This window comes from Nerophis lumbriciformis, linkage group LG09, assembly GCF_033978685.3.
Source record: "Nerophis lumbriciformis linkage group LG09, RoL_Nlum_v2.1, whole genome shotgun sequence".
NCBI classification, from domain to species: Eukaryota; Metazoa; Chordata; class Actinopteri; order Syngnathiformes; family Syngnathidae; genus Nerophis; species Nerophis lumbriciformis.
The window spans coordinates 4,659,526-4,679,863 of NC_084556.2; the positions used below are offsets into that span (position 1 = coordinate 4,659,526).

The following is a 20,338-nucleotide window of genomic DNA, read 5'->3' on the forward strand; positions in this document are numbered from 1 at the left end:
TGTATACAGAAATACACATTTAAATACACTGTATACAGTAATTAACTCAAAATGTATTGAACTGACGACAGGCTGTTGGTCTCTCCTAACCTGTCAAGCTGACTCCTAACAAGGACTTGTCTTGTTTTGAAAACATCATAAAGCTGTTATGGCTATTCCTAATCGCTGCACAGTACTGTAACAATGTTGACCGTGTGTCTCGTAAACTCAAAGCTAATATTAATAGAATAATTACACCTCCTTTAGATTTAATCAGTTTGATTTAATCAGGCGCCTCCTGATGGCCTTTTTGTGCCAGAGCCACCTGGTCTATTATTCCTTGGACGCGCCCCCACTTTCGTGAGGACTTGTTTGGCCATGGATGGTCCCTCTGGATCCAAGGGACTTGTTGCTCTATGGACTATAGGAAGAGGAAATAATTATTGATCGGGGCTCACTTTTTGGCAGAAGCTGGCTAGTGGAGGCTCCGCAAATGGAGCTGACGTAGGCAGCCGATAGGCCTCTGAAGGAGTGAGACCAATGCTGTCACTTTCATCTGTGTCCTTTGTTTGAATACATGTTGTTAAATCTTTCAGCAAAACCTAGCCTCTGCCTGTTAGATTCTACCCACGTTCTTCAATTTAACAGTGGCTCAATGCATTTTGATTGTATTAGGAAAGACATTAATTATTCAGATTCTCTGAGGCCGTGACTGTGCAGGAGCAACATGTTCTGCATGATAAAAAAAAACATACTGTATGTTTCAGGTGGGGGGGTGGGGGGGAAGAACATGACAGTAAATGAGCAGATGGCGTCAATGACTCCCGACCAATGTGGTGTGGAAACAAATGTCCTCTCTTGTGGGTTCTCGGTGAAGTCATGCTTGGCGTTCCTTGCCGCCCCCGAGCATGCGTCACTCATGTTGCATTTGCCGTTGCAGGGACACGAGTCCAGAAGCACAGCCTGCAGACTGCACAGAACCTCCTGCAGGAAGAGGTGGCCCATGCCGAGGAGCGATCTGAGGTAAAACCCCAAGAGTCTTCACTCACTCATAATGAAAATGAACTGGCATGCGGTGGTGGCGTTCCAGCAACCCAACAGAGCTCCTTGGAATCATTCTCCCGGTAATGTCGCGTCTTTTCCTGTTGCTAGGCAGATTTCGTACCGATCAATCCATTCCGATTAGGCTAATGACAATAGTCACAAAACGGGCCAGGCTTATAAAACTTATTTTTACTTTTTATTAATTTCACAGTCTGTATTAAATATATATCCTAGAAAGAATACAGCTTGTAAATATACATGCACATCTGCATGCCTCCCTTCTGGTTACAACAAAGAGCGAGTGATTTACAAAACGCCACATGATCATTTCTTTGTTTGCGCTGCTGCTTCATACTTGCATTGATCCACAGTAGGCACCTCCCCCTACCCTAACCCACCCCACGAGGTCCTAATCAATACCTCCGCCTGCAAATTAGAGTGTACCAACAACCCCCTTTTCTTATGTTAAGGTAAAAGAATGTAGTTGTGTTTAAAAATGCTTCGGAGGCCGTGCTAGCGTACACATACGTTTCTATTACCATGAGAAAATGACTTGAGGACAAAACAAGAAGACTAAAATGCTTGATTGTCGCCTTTTTTCCCCCCGACCAATCTTGCTCAAATTTTAGAGACACGTGCTTGTCAGACACTTATAGATATGTACCAAATTTCGTGGCGTTTCGGCTAAACATCCTAAAGTTACAAAGGGTATTTTATGAAGCGCAGTGAGCGGTAGGGTAGGGAAGGGTACCGAATCTGGTACTATGTTGGCACCGACCAAATCCCGCTGGTCCTACCTGGCACCGATTTGCGTAAACTCCCAACGGTGCCATATTACAGTACATGGGTTGCGCATGACGTCAGACTTAGGCAGCAGTGAGAGACACAGCTAAACTACCTCAAGGTAATGCCGCAATTTCCAATGCCAACAAAGAAATTGACTCAAAACCCACTTGTACGTAACTAATGTAAGGCTCCATTTTTTCTAAAAATGTGCTAGCTTGATGCTAATATACATTGGCTTTGCTATTGACATGCTAATGATTGGCATTAGCGATTTTACAAGGCGATTTTAAGTCCTCCAAATGTGTTAAGGCCAGGATGCACGTTGCATTCAAACAGCTGATGCGTAAAAAGTACAATACTTACAGTATTAACCTTTTTAGGGCGCCTCCAAAAACAAATCCCGTAAACTATACACTACTGCCATCTAACGTCTTGGATTTGCAACTGCAACTTAATGTCGTACTTGAAAATAAAGACTCAGAAACGGGATAATAAAACAAGATATGTTGAACAGCAGTTTTCATAATCAGCTTTTTAAGTGTTGGAATAAACTGTTATTATATTTTATAAAGCAATATTTAATAACACACACAAAAGTGCCAAAAATCAGGGACCGTATCAGTTCAAATGTGAACAGTACCCATCTCTAGTGAGCTGAGTGAGAAATTTCAAGTCAGTCAGACGTAATGGGTTTAATAAAATGTGGAAAATTCCTGGTTCTGCTACAAACCACAGCGGCAGGGGGAAAATGTCAACTTTTACTGGCAAAAATCTAAAAGGGCTGCATTTACGTCGACTAAAAGACGTTTGCATAGGGTTGCATTGCCAAATAGTGGCCTGGCATGCACATTATGGCGTTTTAGTCGCTGTTGTGGTTTGTTTAGCCATCTTTAAAAACAGGAAAAACAATCACTTTAAAAAATTTAAAAAAAACAGAGGTTGTTAATTAAGCGAACACCTGCTGGGATTTTGTGGGATGTCTTTTTGTCATCGGTGATTGAAGCAGTGATGCTGGAGATTTAAGGATACAAAGAAATCCGACTCCCTCTTCAATGAAATGCCGTCCAGCCGGTAAGAATGTAAATCTGATAAGCCGGTTTATTTATGGAAGCCTCATTTACATGAATCTCTCGGTTAATTAAGAGCACGTCGACGCTCTCTCGTTCAATTAAAGCCACGCCGAGCACTTTTATAACGTCCCACTTTGCTCCTTGTTGGAATGCGTGGGAATTGCAATGACCCAAATATTAAATAACGCAGTTAGAGTCGCTAAACAGAAATAGATCACTTTCTTTCTCTTTTGACCTATAAATGTCGTTACAGTGACAATCGATGCCTTTAAAGCAGGTTCAATGCATGCCATAGTAAATATTCCCGGCCTGCCCGGTGGATTTGACCAATTGGACCTGTAGATTTGTCCAGACAAATGCCAGTACCTTCAACGACGGTGATGAGCTGGTCGTCCGGCGCCATCATTTCCATGATGAAATCACTTCAGGCTTGTCTCTGGCAGACTTTTTGCACTTTTCAAACGCCGCGCCGCCAGAAAAAAGCCACAGGCCTTTCTCTGCGGCTTGCTCTAGGGCAGCTGATTGAATTGCGACGTTTTTTTCCCCTTTCGGGGGAATTCTTGCAGAACAATTACACGCAAAATGTCTTCCTGTGAAACGGCGAAGAAGTCCCATACGATCGACACTGTTTACAAAGAGCTAAGGGGAGGAGAAAAGGAGCGCTGGATTTTCTCACCCCAGCCCACCTACAGCACACGAAGGGTACAATTAGCCTCATTGGAGCGTTTGTTTTTTTTTACGCCCGCATTCATCCGTTAAAAGTTACTCATATCGGCCTGAAAAGAATCCGTTCATCGTGTGCCCCTGCTACAAACCCCGTTTCCATATGAGTTGGGAAATTGTGTTAGATGTAAATATAAACGGAATACAACGATTTGCAAATCATTTTCAACCCATTTTCAATTGAATGCACTACAAAGACAAGATATTTGATGTTCAAACTCATAAACTTTTTTTTTTTTTTGCAAATAATAATTAACTTAGAATGTCATGGCTGCAACACGTGCCAAAGTAGTTGGGAAAGGGCATGTTCACCACTGTGTTACATGGCCTTTCCTTTTAACAACACTCAGTAAACGTTTGGGAACTGAGGAGACACATTTTTGAAGCTTCTCAGGTGGAATTCTTTCCCATTCTTGCTTGATGTACAGCTTAAGTTGTTCAACAGTCCGGGGTCTCCATTGTGGTATTTTAGGCTTCATAATGCGCCACACATTTTCAATGGGAGACAGGTCTGGACTACAGGCAGGCCAGTCTAGTACCCGCACTCTTTTACTATGAAGCCATGTTGATGTAACACGTGGCTTGGCATTGTCTTGCTGAAATAAGCAGGGGCGTCCATGGTAGCGTTGCTTGGATGGCAACATATGTTGCTCCAAAACCTGTATGTACTTTTCAGCATTAATGGCGCCTTCACAGATGTGTAAGTTACCCATGTCTTGGGCACTAATACACCCCCATACCATCACAGATGCTGGCTTTTCAACTTTGCGCCTATAACAATCCGGATGGTTCTTTTCCTCTTTGGTCCGGAGGACACGGCGTCCACAGTTTCCAAAAACAAATTGAAATGTGGATTCGTCAGAACACAGAACACTTTTCCATTTTGTATCAGTCCATCTTAGATGATCTCAGGCCCAGCAAAACCGACGGCGTTTCTGGGTGTTGTTGATAAACGGTTTTCGCCTTGCATAGAAGAGTTTTAACTTGCACTTACAGATGTAGCGACCAACTGTAGTTACTGACAGTGGGTTTCTGAAGTGTTCCTGAGCCCATGTGGTGATATCCTTTACACACTGATGTCGCTTGTTGATGCAGTACAGCCTGAGGGATCGAAGGTCACGGGCTTAGCTGCTTACGTGCAGTGATTTCTCCAGATTCTCTGAACCCTTTGATGATATTACGGACCGTAGATGGTGAAATCCCTAAATTCCTTGCAATAGCTGATTGAGAAAGGTTTTTCTTAAACTCACGCATTCGTTGACAAAGTGGTGACCCTCGTCCCATCCTTGTTTGTCAATGACTGAGCATTTCATGGAATCTACTTTTATACCCAATCATGGCACCCACCTGTTCCCAATATGCCTGTTCACCTGTGGGATGTTCCAAATAAGTGTTTGATGAGCATTCCTCAACTTTATCAGTATTTATTGCCACCTTTCCCAACTTCTTTGTCACGTGTTGCTGGCATCAAATTCTAAAGTTAATGATTATTTGCAAAAAAACAAAACAATGTTTATCAGTTTGAACATCAAATATGTTGTCTTTGTAGCATATTCAACTGAATATGGGTTGGAAAAGGATTTGCAAATCATTGTATTCCGTTTATATTTACATCTAACACAATTTCCCAACTCATATGGAAACGGGGTTTGTAAAATATGGCCATGGTTTTATTTGTTGACTACTTGACAAAACGTCATGAAGGAACTTCAACATGTAACGATATGAACATTTCAAATCACGGTTATGATTATTATCACAGTATTGTTGAATGTGCTGAAAAAGGACTGAAAAAATTAATAGCCCCACAATATATTTCATTGGCAGAAGAAATATGTTATTTGATAATATTGTTCTGGTTACTTAAAGGGTAACTGTACTTTTTGGGGCGGAATTTTGCCTGTGATTTGGAATCCTTATGTAAGACAAGAACACATGTTTTTCTTTTTTTAATGCATTCTAAATACTAAATAAATGCGATCAAAAGTCCGCTTGCAATGGAGCCCACCAGCGCCGCTCTATTCTGCTCATAAAGCCCTTAAAAAACACCCACACACCGCAATTAAGGTTTTATATACATGATGTAAGTATATATGTAACGTAGTAAAAGCCACATTTATAATAATATTTAATATTTATGTATTTTGCTAATTTTAAGCATACGCAGCGCGTTAATTTAAAAAACGCATCACGACGTTCACTTTTTTCAGCAACATCACTGATTATTACTCACTGCAGACTTCATGAGAGCCAACAAGCATAATAAAATATCGCTAGTAGTGTCGTCCCGATACCTATATTTTGGTACCGGTACCAGAATGTATTTCGGTACTTTTCTAAATAAAGGGGACCATAAAAAATGGCATTATTGGCTTTATTTTAACAAAAAATCTTATAGTACATTAGACATATGTTTCTTATTGCAAGTTTTTAGGCGGTATAGTACCGAATATGATTCATTAGTATCGCGGTACTATACCAATACCGGTATACCGTACAACCCTAGTGTACAATGTCTGCTGTCATTAGATGAAGAATGACTCATAATCCTGGCAAAGACACGGGTGGGTGGAACCAAGTGTCTTTCCGTGTCGTTTTACGCCATTTCGGGGTCTAAATTGGGTGTCAAAGTGTACCAAGTTGCCGGATTACATCCCCATCCTTCTACTATCCAGGTGAGAGAAATGATTTATGGTCTACAATAAACTTCCACGAGCAAGGAAGCAAGAAAGCAGCTGACCAGTCGATCATGTCAACATTGGCACACAAGCTTTTGATAACGGTGCCGCTATAAATTGTTCGTCTGCATTAGCGCTTATAATAACAATATCACTAATACTTGGTTAATATTCAAGTCACAAAATGTAAAGTATTGTTGCCACTAATTGAATGGTGATTTATGGGGTTTTATGGTTGTATTTACGTTTATTTACGAGTTAGAATGCTTTAAAAAAATCCATCCGTCACCATGTCTCTCATAATGATTGTCAACGATAGGCAAAATTCCAAAAAAAAGTGTAGTTCCCCTTTAAGAACCTTTTTTTTTTCCTGAGTGCTTAAATTAGTTTATATTCATTAGTTCTAATTTGTAAAAGATTTTGTGTTTTCAATGATACAGAAAAAGTGTGTTGGTTCTGGTTTATGTAATGTTTGGCAAATTCCCATCTTGTTGTCATATTGCTTTGAGTATCGTATTGATCTGTCTGAGAGCACAGCCTGTAGGTTTTATGTCCACAATTAAAATATCTTAGTAGCTCAAACAGTAATGTGTTTAAATAAGTCTATTTAGAGGAATGTCCTTTTTTTAATGGACAAAGATGTTAATGTCCCTTGTTTTCATGTTAATGCTAGCCTGCCTATCCGGTGTCACTGGTCCTTGAGTTAATCAAAGTGTTATCAGTCGCGGTTTTAATATCATTTTTATTTAAAACGCTTATGCTAACTGTGGGATGTTTTACCGCGGTCTATAATTATACCATTTATCGTTACTTACCATTCGTTCTAGGGTTGTACGGTATACCGGTACTGGTATGGTATCGCGGTGCTAATGTATCAAACGTTACTATACTCTGTTTAAAAAGTACCGGTTCCCGGGCATGATGGCGCGTCGTCACGCCGTGACATTGCTGGTTTTGCGAGCAGACAAGGTGTGTAGACAGAAAAGGGAGAATGGACGCACTTTGGTTTAAAAACTAAAGATAAAGGTGAAGTTATAACACTGAAACGCCCCCAGGAAGAAGTGTTTTAAGACATGGCTAGCTAGTGTTTTAGCTACTTCTAAATCACTAATCCTCGCCTCCATGGCGACAAATAAAGTAAGTTTCTTACAAGTATCATCCCTGCAGGACGAGGAATAGCTAAACATGCTTCACTCCACACCGTAGGAGGATACAATAGCTAACCGCTAACAGCAAGCTAGCACCCCTGTATGTACCTTATTTTCCGCACCATAAGGCGCCCTGGGTTATAAGCCGCGCCTTCAATGAACGGCATATTTCAAAACTTTGTCCACCTATAAGCCGCCCCGTGTTATAAGCCGCATCTAACTGCGCTAAAGGAATGTCAAAAAAACAGTCAGATAGGTCAGTCAAACTTTAATAATATATTAAAAACCAGCGTGATGTGGGCGCGCATGGAGTCGTATATCAACATGGACGGAGCTGCGTGAAAAAAGCCACCCGGCCTCTTCGCGTAAACTTACCTTAACCACTCGCTCATCTTTTCTTCATCCATCCATCCCTTCGAGTTAGCTTTTATGATGACGCCGGCTGGAAAGGTCTCTTTTGGCAAGGTCTTCCTTTTGAATATCACCATGGGTGGAAGTTTCTGGCCATTAGCATGGCAAGCTAGAACCACAGTGAAGGATGACTTCTCATTCCCTGTGGTGCGAATATTCACCGTACGTGCTCCCGTTGTATCCACAGTGCGGTTCACAGGAATATCAAAAGTCAGTGGAACCTCGTCCATGTTGATAATGTTCTCTGGCCGGATCTTTTTTTCAGTTATCTTGTTTTTACAATATGCACGGAAAGTAGCCAGCTTTTCTTGAAAGTCTTTAGGCAGTTGCTGTGAAATAGTAGTCCGTGTGCGGATGGAGAGATTGCGTCTTTTCATGAACCGGAAACCTGTCGCTTAGTAGGAGCCATTTTGTGGTCTTTACAGATGTAAACACACAAAGGAAATGAAACGTAATATCCGCGCCCTTCTTCTTCTTCTACGCGGGCGGGTGGTTGCTTACAGTAGAAGAAGCGCTTCCTGTTCTATGGGGGCGGGTGCTTACCTTGGCGGTTGCTTGCGTAGAAGAAGAAGCACTTCCTCTTCTACGGGGAAAAAAGATGGCGGCTGTTTACCGTAGTTGCGAGACCGAAACTTTATGAAAATGAATCTTAATATTAATCCATATATAAAGCGCACCGGGTTATAAGCCGCACTGTCAGCTTTTGAGTAAATTTGTGGTTTTTAGGTGCGGCTAATAGTGCGGAAAATACGGTAAACAAATGCCATTGGTGGATCTACACCTGACATCCACTGTAATGATACCAAGTACAATAGCGTATCTAGTCGATACTACTATGATTACATCGATATTTTTTATCGTCACAAAATCTTTTTTCCTATTTTTAAAATTCATATTATATTTATAAACTCAGAACACATATGAAGACTTTGAATATGACCAATGTATGATCCTGTAACTACTTGGTATCGGATCGATACCTACATTTGTGGTATCATCCAAAACTAATGTAAAGCATCCAAACAACAGAAGAATAAGTGATTATTACATTTTAACAGAAGTGTCGATAAAACATGTTTAAAAGAGAAAGTAAGCAGATATTAACAGTAAATGAACAGGGGGATTAATAATCCATTTTTACAGCTTGTCCCTCATAATTTTGACTAAATAGAATGATAAATGACACAATATGTTACTGCGTACGTCAGCAGACTAATTAGGAGCCTTTGTTTGCTTACTTACTTCTAAAAGACAAGTTGTCTAGTGTGTTCACTATTTTATTTAAGGACTAAATTGTTCTTCGATTGCAATCAGAAACATATGTTTAATTCACCGTAAGATTTTTTTATAATAATGCCATTTTTTAGTGGTCCCCCTTATTTAGAAAAGTATCGAAATACATTTTGGTACCGGTACTAAAATATTGGTATCGGGACAACACTACTTCTGACACAAGTCAACATGTTCCAAAAGGACTGAGCGATGGTGAGGATGAGCATTTTGCTGCTACAACCCAGTGTGCTGCGTCACCGTGACAACCGTCGTCCCGGGGCCCTCTTGTCCCGAAAGCAAATCCGGCGGCCTCCCGCAGCGAGCGACGTGACAGGAGCTGATTACTGGACACTCGATGAGAACTCCCAGATGGACGAGCTTCAAACCTCTTAGTCCTGGGAACTCATCCGGGGCTTTTCATACGTTGCCAAAAGTAACAGTGTTGTCATCCGGGCCTTTGTTGCGTACAGTGAATTATTACAACGGACAAACCGGGCTAAAGTTCACGTGTAAACATCCCGCCGCTTATTAAATTCTCCGCAGAGGATTTTGTTTGAAGGCCCCCGTCGCCCCTTTGTGTGCATCGTTGTCTTTATTTTGTCTGGCCTGCTTCACAGGAGCTGCTGGACAAGTTCATGGAAGGGAACGTCAGTCTGGATGAGTTCTTGGACTCCTTCCAGGGCTCCAGAAGGACTTATCATATACGGCGAGCACAAGCGGAGAAGATGCAAGAGTTGAGCCGCGCCAAGAGGCAGGCGGGCAAGGAGAAGGAGGAGACGGCGGCGAAGGTCCCGTCCGAGCGGCTCCTCCCGGACCCGCCGCGGCCCAACGGCCTGGTAGCGCAGGCACCTCTCCGGGTGTTCCAGGTGCGCTACGGACTCACGCCAGCAATCCTCCTCCCGCATTACCCTGCATCTCCGCCCAACCACCAAAGCAGGACTCCCCCGCCGGAGCCGCACCAAGGACACGTGCTCGCCTCCGGCGGTGCCCCGGGGCACAGACAACCGGTCGGCCTCAGGGTCATCGGGCAGCTGCCGGGGGGCTGGCCGGCTCACGGGCGACCTGTGCGGCTGCAGCAGCTCTACAGGCCCAACCCCCAACAGCCCGAACCGCCATTTCGATAGCACCACAAACACCCGCTTTGAAAGGTCTGGGATCCTAAGAAAGACGAGGGTCCGCTTCTTTCATGTTACAAAAGAGCGACAGCGGCGAAAATGGCGTTCTGTACAAACCCTCGTTTGACGCTCCTGAACGAGACAAAAGACGTCTTATTTATTGTCGCACACGTGACCATCGACTGAAAAACCTCTCAGCTATTTTTTATTCTTCTTCATATTTATTCCCGTACATCCTGCTTTCGATGGCCGCCTTCAAAGATGCTGAAGAAAGAGCTGCTTCCCCTTTCAAGGCAGACGTTCTTGTTCCTTCCCTCCCCCTCGGAGCGGAGGATTTAAATCTCCACGGGAGGAAGTCAGACTCGTTAGCGGCGCTCCCGCAGCTTTTGGGATTATAATAATCGTCCAATGTTATTTTTTTTTTTTTTTTTTGGAGGGGCGGTGCTTTGTTTGTTTTTCTCACACAAAAAGTCGACTGTGTTGACAAACTTCTTGAAAAATGTCTTTTCAGAGGCCAGTGCACACTTGCATCAATAATGATCATACTTGCCAACCCTCCCGGATTTTCCGGGAAACTCCCGAAATTCAGCGCCTCTCCCGAAAACCTCCCGGGACAAATTTTCTCCCGAAATTCAGGCGGACTCAGGTCCTCCACAATATTAAAAAGCGTACCTGCCCAATGACGTTATAACTGTAGAATGATGGAGGGCGAGTTCTTGGTTTCTTATGTGGGTTTATTGTTAGGCAGTTTCATTAACGTCCTCCCAGCGCGGTAACAACACACAGTCACTTTTTTGTATACCGTAAAGCAGTTCGTCTGCCGTAAACAGCAATGTTGTGACACTCTTAAACAGGACAATACTGCCATCTAGTGCATTTGATGAAAGCACTTTTGTGCGTGCCACACAGCAATGCATCAGAGAGGGTGTTCAGCATGGTTCGAAAAATAGTGACAGAAAATAGAACAAGGATGGACAATTCAACCCTTAACTCAACAATGAGTAGATGAGTGTTATGTGTGTGTATATGTGTAAATAAATGAACACTGAAATTCAAGTATTTTTTATATATATATATATATATATATATATATATATATATATATATATATATATATATATATAATAAAATATATATATAACAAAATATATATATATAATAAAATAAATATATATATATATATATATATATATATATATATATATATATATATATATATATATATATATATATATATATAGAATTCACTGAACGTCAAGTATTTCTTATATATGAGAAATACTTGACTTGGTGAATTCTAGCTGTAAATATACCCCTCCCCTTTTAGCCACGCCCCCGTCCCACCCCGACCACGCCCAACCCCACCTCCCGAAATCGGAGGTCTCAAGGTTGGCAAGTATGATAATGATCAAGTTATACATCTAATACAGGGGCCCCTTTGTGGCCCTCGACTTAATTTCATAGTTAAGGGCAGTGCTTCTCAAATAGTGGGGCGGGGGGGGGCGTGATAGGCAATAGTAGTAGTCTATATCTCATACTTGCCAACCTTGAGACCTCCGAATTCTGGGGGTTGGGGGGTATATATATATATATATACTGTATATATATATATATATATATATATATATAATTTTCCCTAGAGGGGGGGGGTGTTACCCACATATGCGGTCCTCTCCAAGGTTTCTCATAGTCATTCACATCGACGTCCCACTGGGGTGAGTTTTTTCTTGCCCTTATGTGGGCTCTGTACCGAGGATGTCGTTGTGGCTTGTGCAGCCCTTTGAGACACTTGTGATTTAGGGCTATATAAATAAACATTGATTGATTGATTGATATATATATATACTACTCAGTGGCCTAGTGGTTAGAGTGTCCGCCCTGAGATTGGTAGGTTGTGAGTTCAAACCCCGGCTGAGTCATACCAAAGACTATAAAAATGGGACCCATTACCTCCCTGCTTGGCACTCAGCATCAAGGGTTGGAATTGGGGGTTAAATCACCAAAAATGATTCCCGGGCGCGGCCACCGCTGCTGCCCACTGCTCCCCTCACCTCCCAGGGGGTGATCAAGGGTGATGGGTCAAATGCAGAGAATAATTTCGCCACACCTAGTGTGTGTGTGACAATCATTGGTACTTTAACTTTTTAACTTTATATAGTACAGTACGGTAATGAAAACACAGTTTTACTAACTGTACTGTACTTGCTGCTTACTTTAATAAAAAAAACAAAAAAAACCACTTACCTTTTACTATTTGAGTAGCTTTAGAACGGAATGTTGCTTGCAAGGTGGCCCATAATACTGCGTTGCCGCGGCAATGCCGCCGCCTTGTGCTTCTCTGACTGTTCATGAGTGACTATATCCATTCGGCCACCGTATTATGGGTTATAGATAAACCTATGGATAACGGAGACATATATAATAGTCTCCTTTTCAGGCGAGAGGACGCTAAATGCAGTGTCTTTAAGGCACGCCCCCATTATTGTTTGACCGGCTGGAAATTTTGGATATTACAACTTGCTGTAGTTTTGAAGCAATGCATGATGGGAATCCGGCTGTTGTGTGTCAGTGTATTAACGTGCCGGCTGGGATAAACACACGCTGAGAAATAGCTCCGTGCCTGCCTACTTTATGGCTTATAGATAAACTTATGGATAACGGAGACATATATAATAGTCTCCTTTTCAGGTGAGAGTACGCTAAAGGCAGTGCCTTTAAGGCACGCCCCCAATATAGTTGTCCGGCTGGAAATCGGGAGATTTTCGGGAGAATGGTTGATCAGGAGAGGCACTGACATTCGGGAGTGTCCCGGAAAATTCTGGAGGGTTGGCAAGTATGACATATCTTAACACAGGCAGATGAAAAAACAATCACTTCAGGTGGGGGCGTGAAAAAATTATGTCCCGGAGAAAAATGTGCGCAAGTTCCAAACAGACACTTTCTTGTAGTGCTTCTTAAATAACGGTGTCGGGGAAAGGGGGTGCGTGAGAGGCAATATAGCGTAATAGCATCAAAGAACTATTGTGGCACACACAGATAAAAAAATTAACAGTAATTCCGGGGGAGCGTGAAAAAATGCTGTCCCCTGTGGGCAAACGTTAAAATAATTGAAAATCACTGATTTAGGGTAAGGCAGCACGGTGGTACAGGGGTTAGTGCATGTGCCTCACAATACGAAGGTCCTGGGTTCGATCCTGGGTCTTTTCTGTGTGGAGTTTGCATGTTCTCCCCGTGACTGCGTGGGTTCCCTCCAGGTACTCCGGCTTCCTCCCACCTCCAAAGACATGCACCTGGGGATAAGTTGATTGGCAACACTAAATTGGCCCTAGTGTGTGAATGTTGTCTGTCTATCTGTGTTGGCCCTGCGATGAGGTGGCGACTTGTCCAGGGTGTACCCCGCCTTCCGCCCGAATGCAGCTGAGATAGGCTCCAGCACCCCCCGCGACCCCAAAAGGGACAAGCGGTTTGAAAATGGGTGGATGGATGATTTAGGGTAATTGCAGCTAATAGGTACGTATATTTATTCCACTAGAATGAAGTACAACAGTGCAGACACATACATGATAGCACAACAAACCCAAAAAGCTACTTCCTGTAAGCAAGCAGAACTCAACAGTGTCAAAATAGACATTTTTTGACATTCAATTTGACATTTCTAATTACTTAAGTGTGTGAAAAAAACACAGAGGCTATATCATCCCTACAAGCCTGTTTTGCAGGTAGTTTTTTAGTACATAATTTAGAAACATTTTAATCATTGAAGATGTAATGTAAAATTCTATAACATACATTAAAAAAATATATATATATATATATATATATACATACATAAAACACCTTCTCAGTGTGTTTGCTTGTTTGTTTTTGAAAACGTTTTGCCATAGCTTCAGCGAAGAAAAATATATAAATTAGCCGCACCCTCTTATAAGCCGCATGGTTCAAAGTGTAGGGGGAAAAATTGCGGCTTATAGTAAATATTTACTGTTATACAAGCTGTACACTGATTACTCTGAAGTAAATCTAAGTTGGTATAAAGATAAAATGTGAGGAATGATATTAAGTTGATGATAAAAGATTGTAAAAATATAATAGGTATTGTCTGAAAAATACTGCCTTACCCTTAATAGAGCCCTAATACTCTCTGCGGTTGAGTAAATCTCAAAAAGCCATTTTTGTTATTTGAGGAAATGTTTGCTATTAAAGCCCTAAAATGGAAAAGTCCGACATGTGCCGTGTGAACGGAATTGAACGGCAATCGCTTTCAACACAACAGTGTTTACCGTCCCTGCCCCCGCCTTCTTACGCTATTCCCGCCGCCACCGAATTTATGTAGACATAACGTGAAAAAGCAGGTGAAGGTGCCAACTGATGCAACTGTGCACTGGTTGTCTGGAGAAGCACTTTTTGATCCACTCAGGAAAGAAAAAAAAAAACCCTCCCGTCAAGTCATGTTTGTCGTATTTGGGGAGTCTTTGTCATATTTCACCTGCACAACGGCTAAAAACAAATGAAGTCATTAAAGCAAACGACATAACTGTGCTCAAATGTTTGTTTTTTTATGTCCGCGTCTTTTCTATTCAGGATTCTTCCCCAGCAGTCTACTTGTAAACACAAAAGTATTGGGACACAAGTCGTCACCAAACTGGAAATATGTATTATCCAAATTAGTTTTTTGTTTTTTTTTGTTGTTGGGCGCGTTTGCATGTCATTGGAGCTGAGACGCACGAGGCTGCTGCTTCAGATCATTATTATGATCCACGTCGAGGCCCATCAGCTCCCAGCTAATAATAGCCGAGTCGGCGCTGGAAGAAGGAAAAAAAAAAAAAAAAAGAGTCACCTGCTGACATGTGGCAATACATTGTAGGAAATAGGAAACATAAAAACTATTGAGCCAATGAGTTTTATTATCCATTATTATCCACATTTTTTAATTTAATTTTTCCAAAATTGTATTTTCATAATTATTTTCCTAATAATTAGATGTTTATTTCCTTAAGTGCTTTTGTATTGGCTCAAGTTGTGCAGGTGTACCTAATGTTATGTCCGGTAATTCAAGCCACATCGTTGAAGGCTGCTGGGGGAACTTCCTGTGCATGCTCGTCTCCACAGGTGCGGTACGGTACAGTGTGTAACGGGACAGAATTGGACTCTGCGATTAGCGATTTCCTCTCCGACGTTCAAGTGCTCTTATACGCGACGTGTTTACAGGTGACATCATTCCCATTCGCCTCTCATGGAGTTGTCAATAAAGCACATTTGCTACTCTTGACTCTTTTTTTTGTTAATATTCATAAAGGGTCTATTCTATGTTCTTCAGCTTCAGAGCTTTTTACAGCTCAAAGATCAAAGGATGGTGTGTCAAACTCATTTTTGTGGAGGCCACATACAGTGGGGCAAAAAAGTATTTAGTCAGCCACCGATTGTGCAAGTTCTCCCACTTAAAATAATGACAGAGGTTTGTAATTTTCATCATAGGTACACTTCAACTGTGAGAGACAGAATGTGAAAAAAAAATCCAGGAATTCACATTGTAGGAATTTTAAAGAATTTATTTGTAAATTATGGTGGAAAATAAGTATTTGGTCACTTCAAACAAGGAAGATCTCTGGCTCTCACAGACCTGTAACTTCTTCTTTAAGAAGCTCTTCTGTCCTCCACTCCTTACCTGTATTAATGGCACCTGTTTGAACTCGTTATCTGTATAAAAGACACCTGTCCACAGCCTCAAACAGTCAGACTCCAAACTCCACTATGGCCAAGACCAAAGAGCTGTCGAAGGACACCAGGAAAATAATTGTAGACCTGCACCAGACTGTGAAGAGTGAATCTGCAATAGGCAAGCAGCTTGGTGTGAAAAAATCAACTGTGGGAGCAATTATCAGAAAATGGAAGACATACAAGACCACTGATAATCTCCCTCGATCTGGGGCTCCACGCAAGATCTCATCCCGTGGGGTCAAAATGATCATGAGAACGGTGAGCAAAAATCCCAGAACCACACGGGGGGACCTGGTGAATGACCTGCAGAGAGCTGGGACCAAAGTTACCATCAGTAACACACTACGCCGACAGGGAATCAAATCCTGCTTAAGCCAGTGCATGTCCAGGCCCGTCTGAAGTTTGCCAGAGAGCACATGGATGATACAGCAGAGGATTGGGAGAATGTCATGTGGTCAGATGAAACCAAAATAGAACTTTTTGGTATAAACTCAACTCGTCGTGTTTGGAGGACGAAGAATACTGAGTTGCATCCCAAGAACATCATACCTACTGTGAAGCATGGGGGTGGAAACATCATGCTTTGGGGCTGTTTTTTTGCTAAGGGGACAGGCCGACTGATCCGTGTTAAGGAAAGAATGAATGGGGCCATGTATCGTGAGATTTTGAGCCAAAACCTCCTTCCATCAGTGAGAGCTTTGAAGATGAAACGTGGCTGGGTCTTCCAGCATGACAATGATCCCAAACACACCGTCCGGGCAACGAAGGAGTGGCTCCGTAAGAAGCATTTGAAAGTCCTGGAGTGGCCTAGCCAGTCTCCAGACCTCAACCCCATAGAAAATCTGTGGAGGGAGTTGAAAGTCCGTGTTGCTCGGCGACAGCCCCAAAACATCACTGCTCTCGAGAAGATCTGCATGGAGGAATGGGCCAAAATACCAGCTACTGTGTGTGCAAACCTGGTAAAGACCTATAGTAATCGTTTGAACTCTGTTATTGCCAACAAAGGTTATGTTACAAAGTATTGAGTTGAATTTTTGTTATTGACCAAATACTTATTTTCCACCATAATTTACAAATAAATTATTTAAAATTCCTACAATGTGAATTCCTGGATTTTTTTTCACTTTCTGTCTCTCACAGTTGAAGTGTACATATGATGAAAATTACAGACCTCTGTCATCATTTTAAGTGGGAGAACTTGCACAACGGTGGCTGACTAAATACTTTTTTGCCCCACTGTATACAGTGGATATAAATAGCCTCCTTACACAATTTGCACAGGGAACTGTTTTTTATTATTGTACAGGTTGATTGTACAATTCAAGGTGACAAGCAGATATTTTATTTTTTTAATAACTTGTAAAAAAAAAACATGCTTTGAATATCTTGTTGCATGAACAGATGATTATATTAAAGTGTAGAACATATGCAATAGCATGCAGTACATTTTTCTGTCAAAATGGGGGGAAAAAACAATGACATTTAGCCAGAAAGAGCTTTATTATTTCACAGGGCACGTTACATGACATGGCGGGCCACCTTGGGCCTTAAATGACGTAGTAGGCGAGCCACATTAAATGACGTGGTGGGCCACTTTGGGCCTTAAATGATGTGACAGGTCAACTCAAATGATGTAGCAAAAAACCTAAATGTTGTGGTGGTCCACTTTAAATGACATGGCGGGCCAACTTTAAAGACGTAGTGAGCCACATTAGATGGTGTGGTGGACTACTTTGGGCCTTAAATGATGTGGTTGGTGGCCACCTTTGACCTATGACATGGTTGGCGGGCCTACTTAAATGATATGGCGGGCCACCTTAAATGGCGTGGTGGTCCACTTTAAATGAAATAGCGGGTCACTTTTGGCCTTAAATGGTGTTGTGGGTGGGCCACCTTAAATGACATGGCGGGCCAATTTGGGCCTTAAACGACATGGTGGGCAGGACAGTTTAAATAAAGTAGCGGGCCAACTTTGGCCTTAAATGGTGTGGTGTGCAAGCCACCTAAAATGACGTGACGGGCCACATTGGGCCTTAGATGATATGGTGTGTGTTAAATGACGTGGCGGGTCACATAAAAATAATGTAGCGAGCCACCTTAAATGGTGTGGTGGGCGGGCCACCTTTGGTCTGAAATAGTGTGGTGGGCCACATTAAATGATGTGAGGGGCCACTTAAATGTAGCGGGCCACCTTTGACCTTAAATAGTGTGGTGTGCAAGCCACTTTAATGAGACGGTAAACCAGTTCGGGCCTTAAATGATGTGACGAGCCACATTAAATGACATGACGGGCCACATTAAATGACATGACGGGCCACATTGGGCCTTAGATGATATGGTGTGCGGGTCATATTAAATAATGTAGCGAGCCACCTTAAATGGGGTGGTGGGCGGGCCACATTAAATTAAGTAGCGGGCACCTTTGGCCTGAAATGGTGTGGTGTGCAAGCCACATAAAATGACACGGTAAGCCAATTTGGGCCTTAAAAGACATGACGGGCCATTTTAAATGACATGATGGGCCACATTGGGCCTTAGATGATATGGTGTGTGGGCCACATTAAATGACGTGGTGGGTCACAAATAATGTAGCGAGCCACCTTAAATGGTGGGGTGGGCGGGCCACCTTTGGCCTGAAATGGTGTGGTGGGCCACATTAAATGAAGTAGCAGGCCATCTTTGACCTTAAATGGTGTGGTGTGCAAGCCAGGTTAAATGACACGGTAAACCACTTCGGGCCTTAAATGATGTGACTGGCCACATTAAATGACATGATGGGCCACATTAATGACATGACGGGCCACATTAATGACATGACGGGCCACATTAATCACATGACGGGCCACATTAATCACATGACGGGCCACATTAATGACATGACAGGCCACATTAATGACATGACGGGCCACATTGGGCTTTAGATAATATGGTGTGCGGGCCACGTTAAATGATGTGACGGGTCACATTAAATAATGTAGCGAGCCACCTAAAATGGGGTGGTGGGAGGGCCACCTTTGACCTTAACTGGTGTGGTGTGCAAGCCACCTTAAATGACATTGTAAGCCACTTCGGGCCTTAAATGACATGGCGGGCCATTTTAAATGAAGTAGCGGGCCACCTTTGGCCTTAAATGGTGTGGTGTGCAAGCCACATTAAATGAGACGGTAAGCCACTTTGGGCCTAAAATGATGTGACGAGCCACGTTAAATGACAGGACGGGCCACTTTAAATGATATGACAAGCCACATTGGGCCTTAGGTGTTATGGTGGCGGGTCACATTAAATAATGTAGCAAGCTGCCTTAAATGGTGTGGTGGGCGGGCCACATTAAATGACGTGATGGGCCACCTTTGACCTTAAATGGTGTGGTGTGCAAGCCACATTAAATGACATGGTATGCCACTTCGGGCCTTAAATGATGTAGTGGGCGGGCCACATTAAATGATGTTACGGGTCAACTTGGGAATTAAATGACATGGTGGGCCACATTGGGCCTTAAACAACATGGTGGGGGGGGGGGGCTACATTAAATTACGTGACGGGCCTCTTCAAATGACGTAGCGGGCCACTTTAAATTATATGGTGGGCCACAAGTTTGACATATGTGGCTTAAGTTTACCAGAAATAAGGTTGGTAACCAATTAGTAACAAACCACATCAAGTTGCACCTCAAATTAAAGTGCTAAGCGAGGGCTTTCTATTCATGTAGTCATTTTGTCATCATGGTTTCATATGTCTGGGGAAATTCAACTAGTGATATCACATTGGCCCGTGAGTCAATTCCAGACTTGGGAGCAATTCACTTTTTTGGATTCACAAGTCTTTGCAGTTTTCAACAATAAATGGAATATTTTCATAATTACAGCATAAAAACCTGTTTATTTTTTTTAATATAATGAGAGGCCTCTAGACACGAAATAACACCCACATAGTCCCATTTATAGTCCTTTAATCCAATATAGTAACGCTACCTCCGGCTGAGCCAATCAGTGGCCACGATACTGAACAGTGCGCTGTGATTGGTTGGTCTGGTGGCCAATACTGTATTATTGATCTTTTTTGTTCATTTAGCCATTTTTATGGTTGAAAATGCTCCATTTAGTATTCCAATAATATATACTTTAAAAAATGGTCGTCGTTATACCCAGTTAACATTAAAAAAAAAATGTCATGAAAAGACATTAGAGACATTTTCGCTTTGTTTGAGACGCTCTACTTAAATTGTTGATGGTGCGATTTGAGAGTAAGATCGAGAAGATGTATTTGTTGTGACGAGGCGCGCTCTGGCGCCCTCTCGTGGTCGGTTGTCAACGCACTGCTATCTTGCTCTGCTTGGTGTGTTGCTCGGCAGTGTTACAACGCCCTCTTGTGGACACATTCAGTACTTCAGTCAC

The 20,338-nt window shown here is 42.3% G+C and overlaps 1 protein-coding gene across 1 annotated transcript in view; it reads left to right on the forward strand.

Annotated features, from left to right (window-relative positions):
* The window catches only part of vps37d (VPS37D subunit of ESCRT-I), a 64,059-nt gene extending 52,819 nt beyond the window's left edge, over positions 1-11,240 (forward strand). Inside the window, exons 3-4 of the mRNA XM_061962764.2 lie at positions 920-1,002; positions 9,729-11,240. Coding sequence (XP_061818748.2) covers positions 920-1,002; positions 9,729-10,235 — 590 coding nt within the window. The 3' untranslated portion in view covers positions 10,236-11,240. The remainder of the gene's footprint in view (positions 1-919; positions 1,003-9,728) is intronic.
* The last annotated feature ends 9,098 nt before the right edge of the window (positions 11,241-20,338 follow it).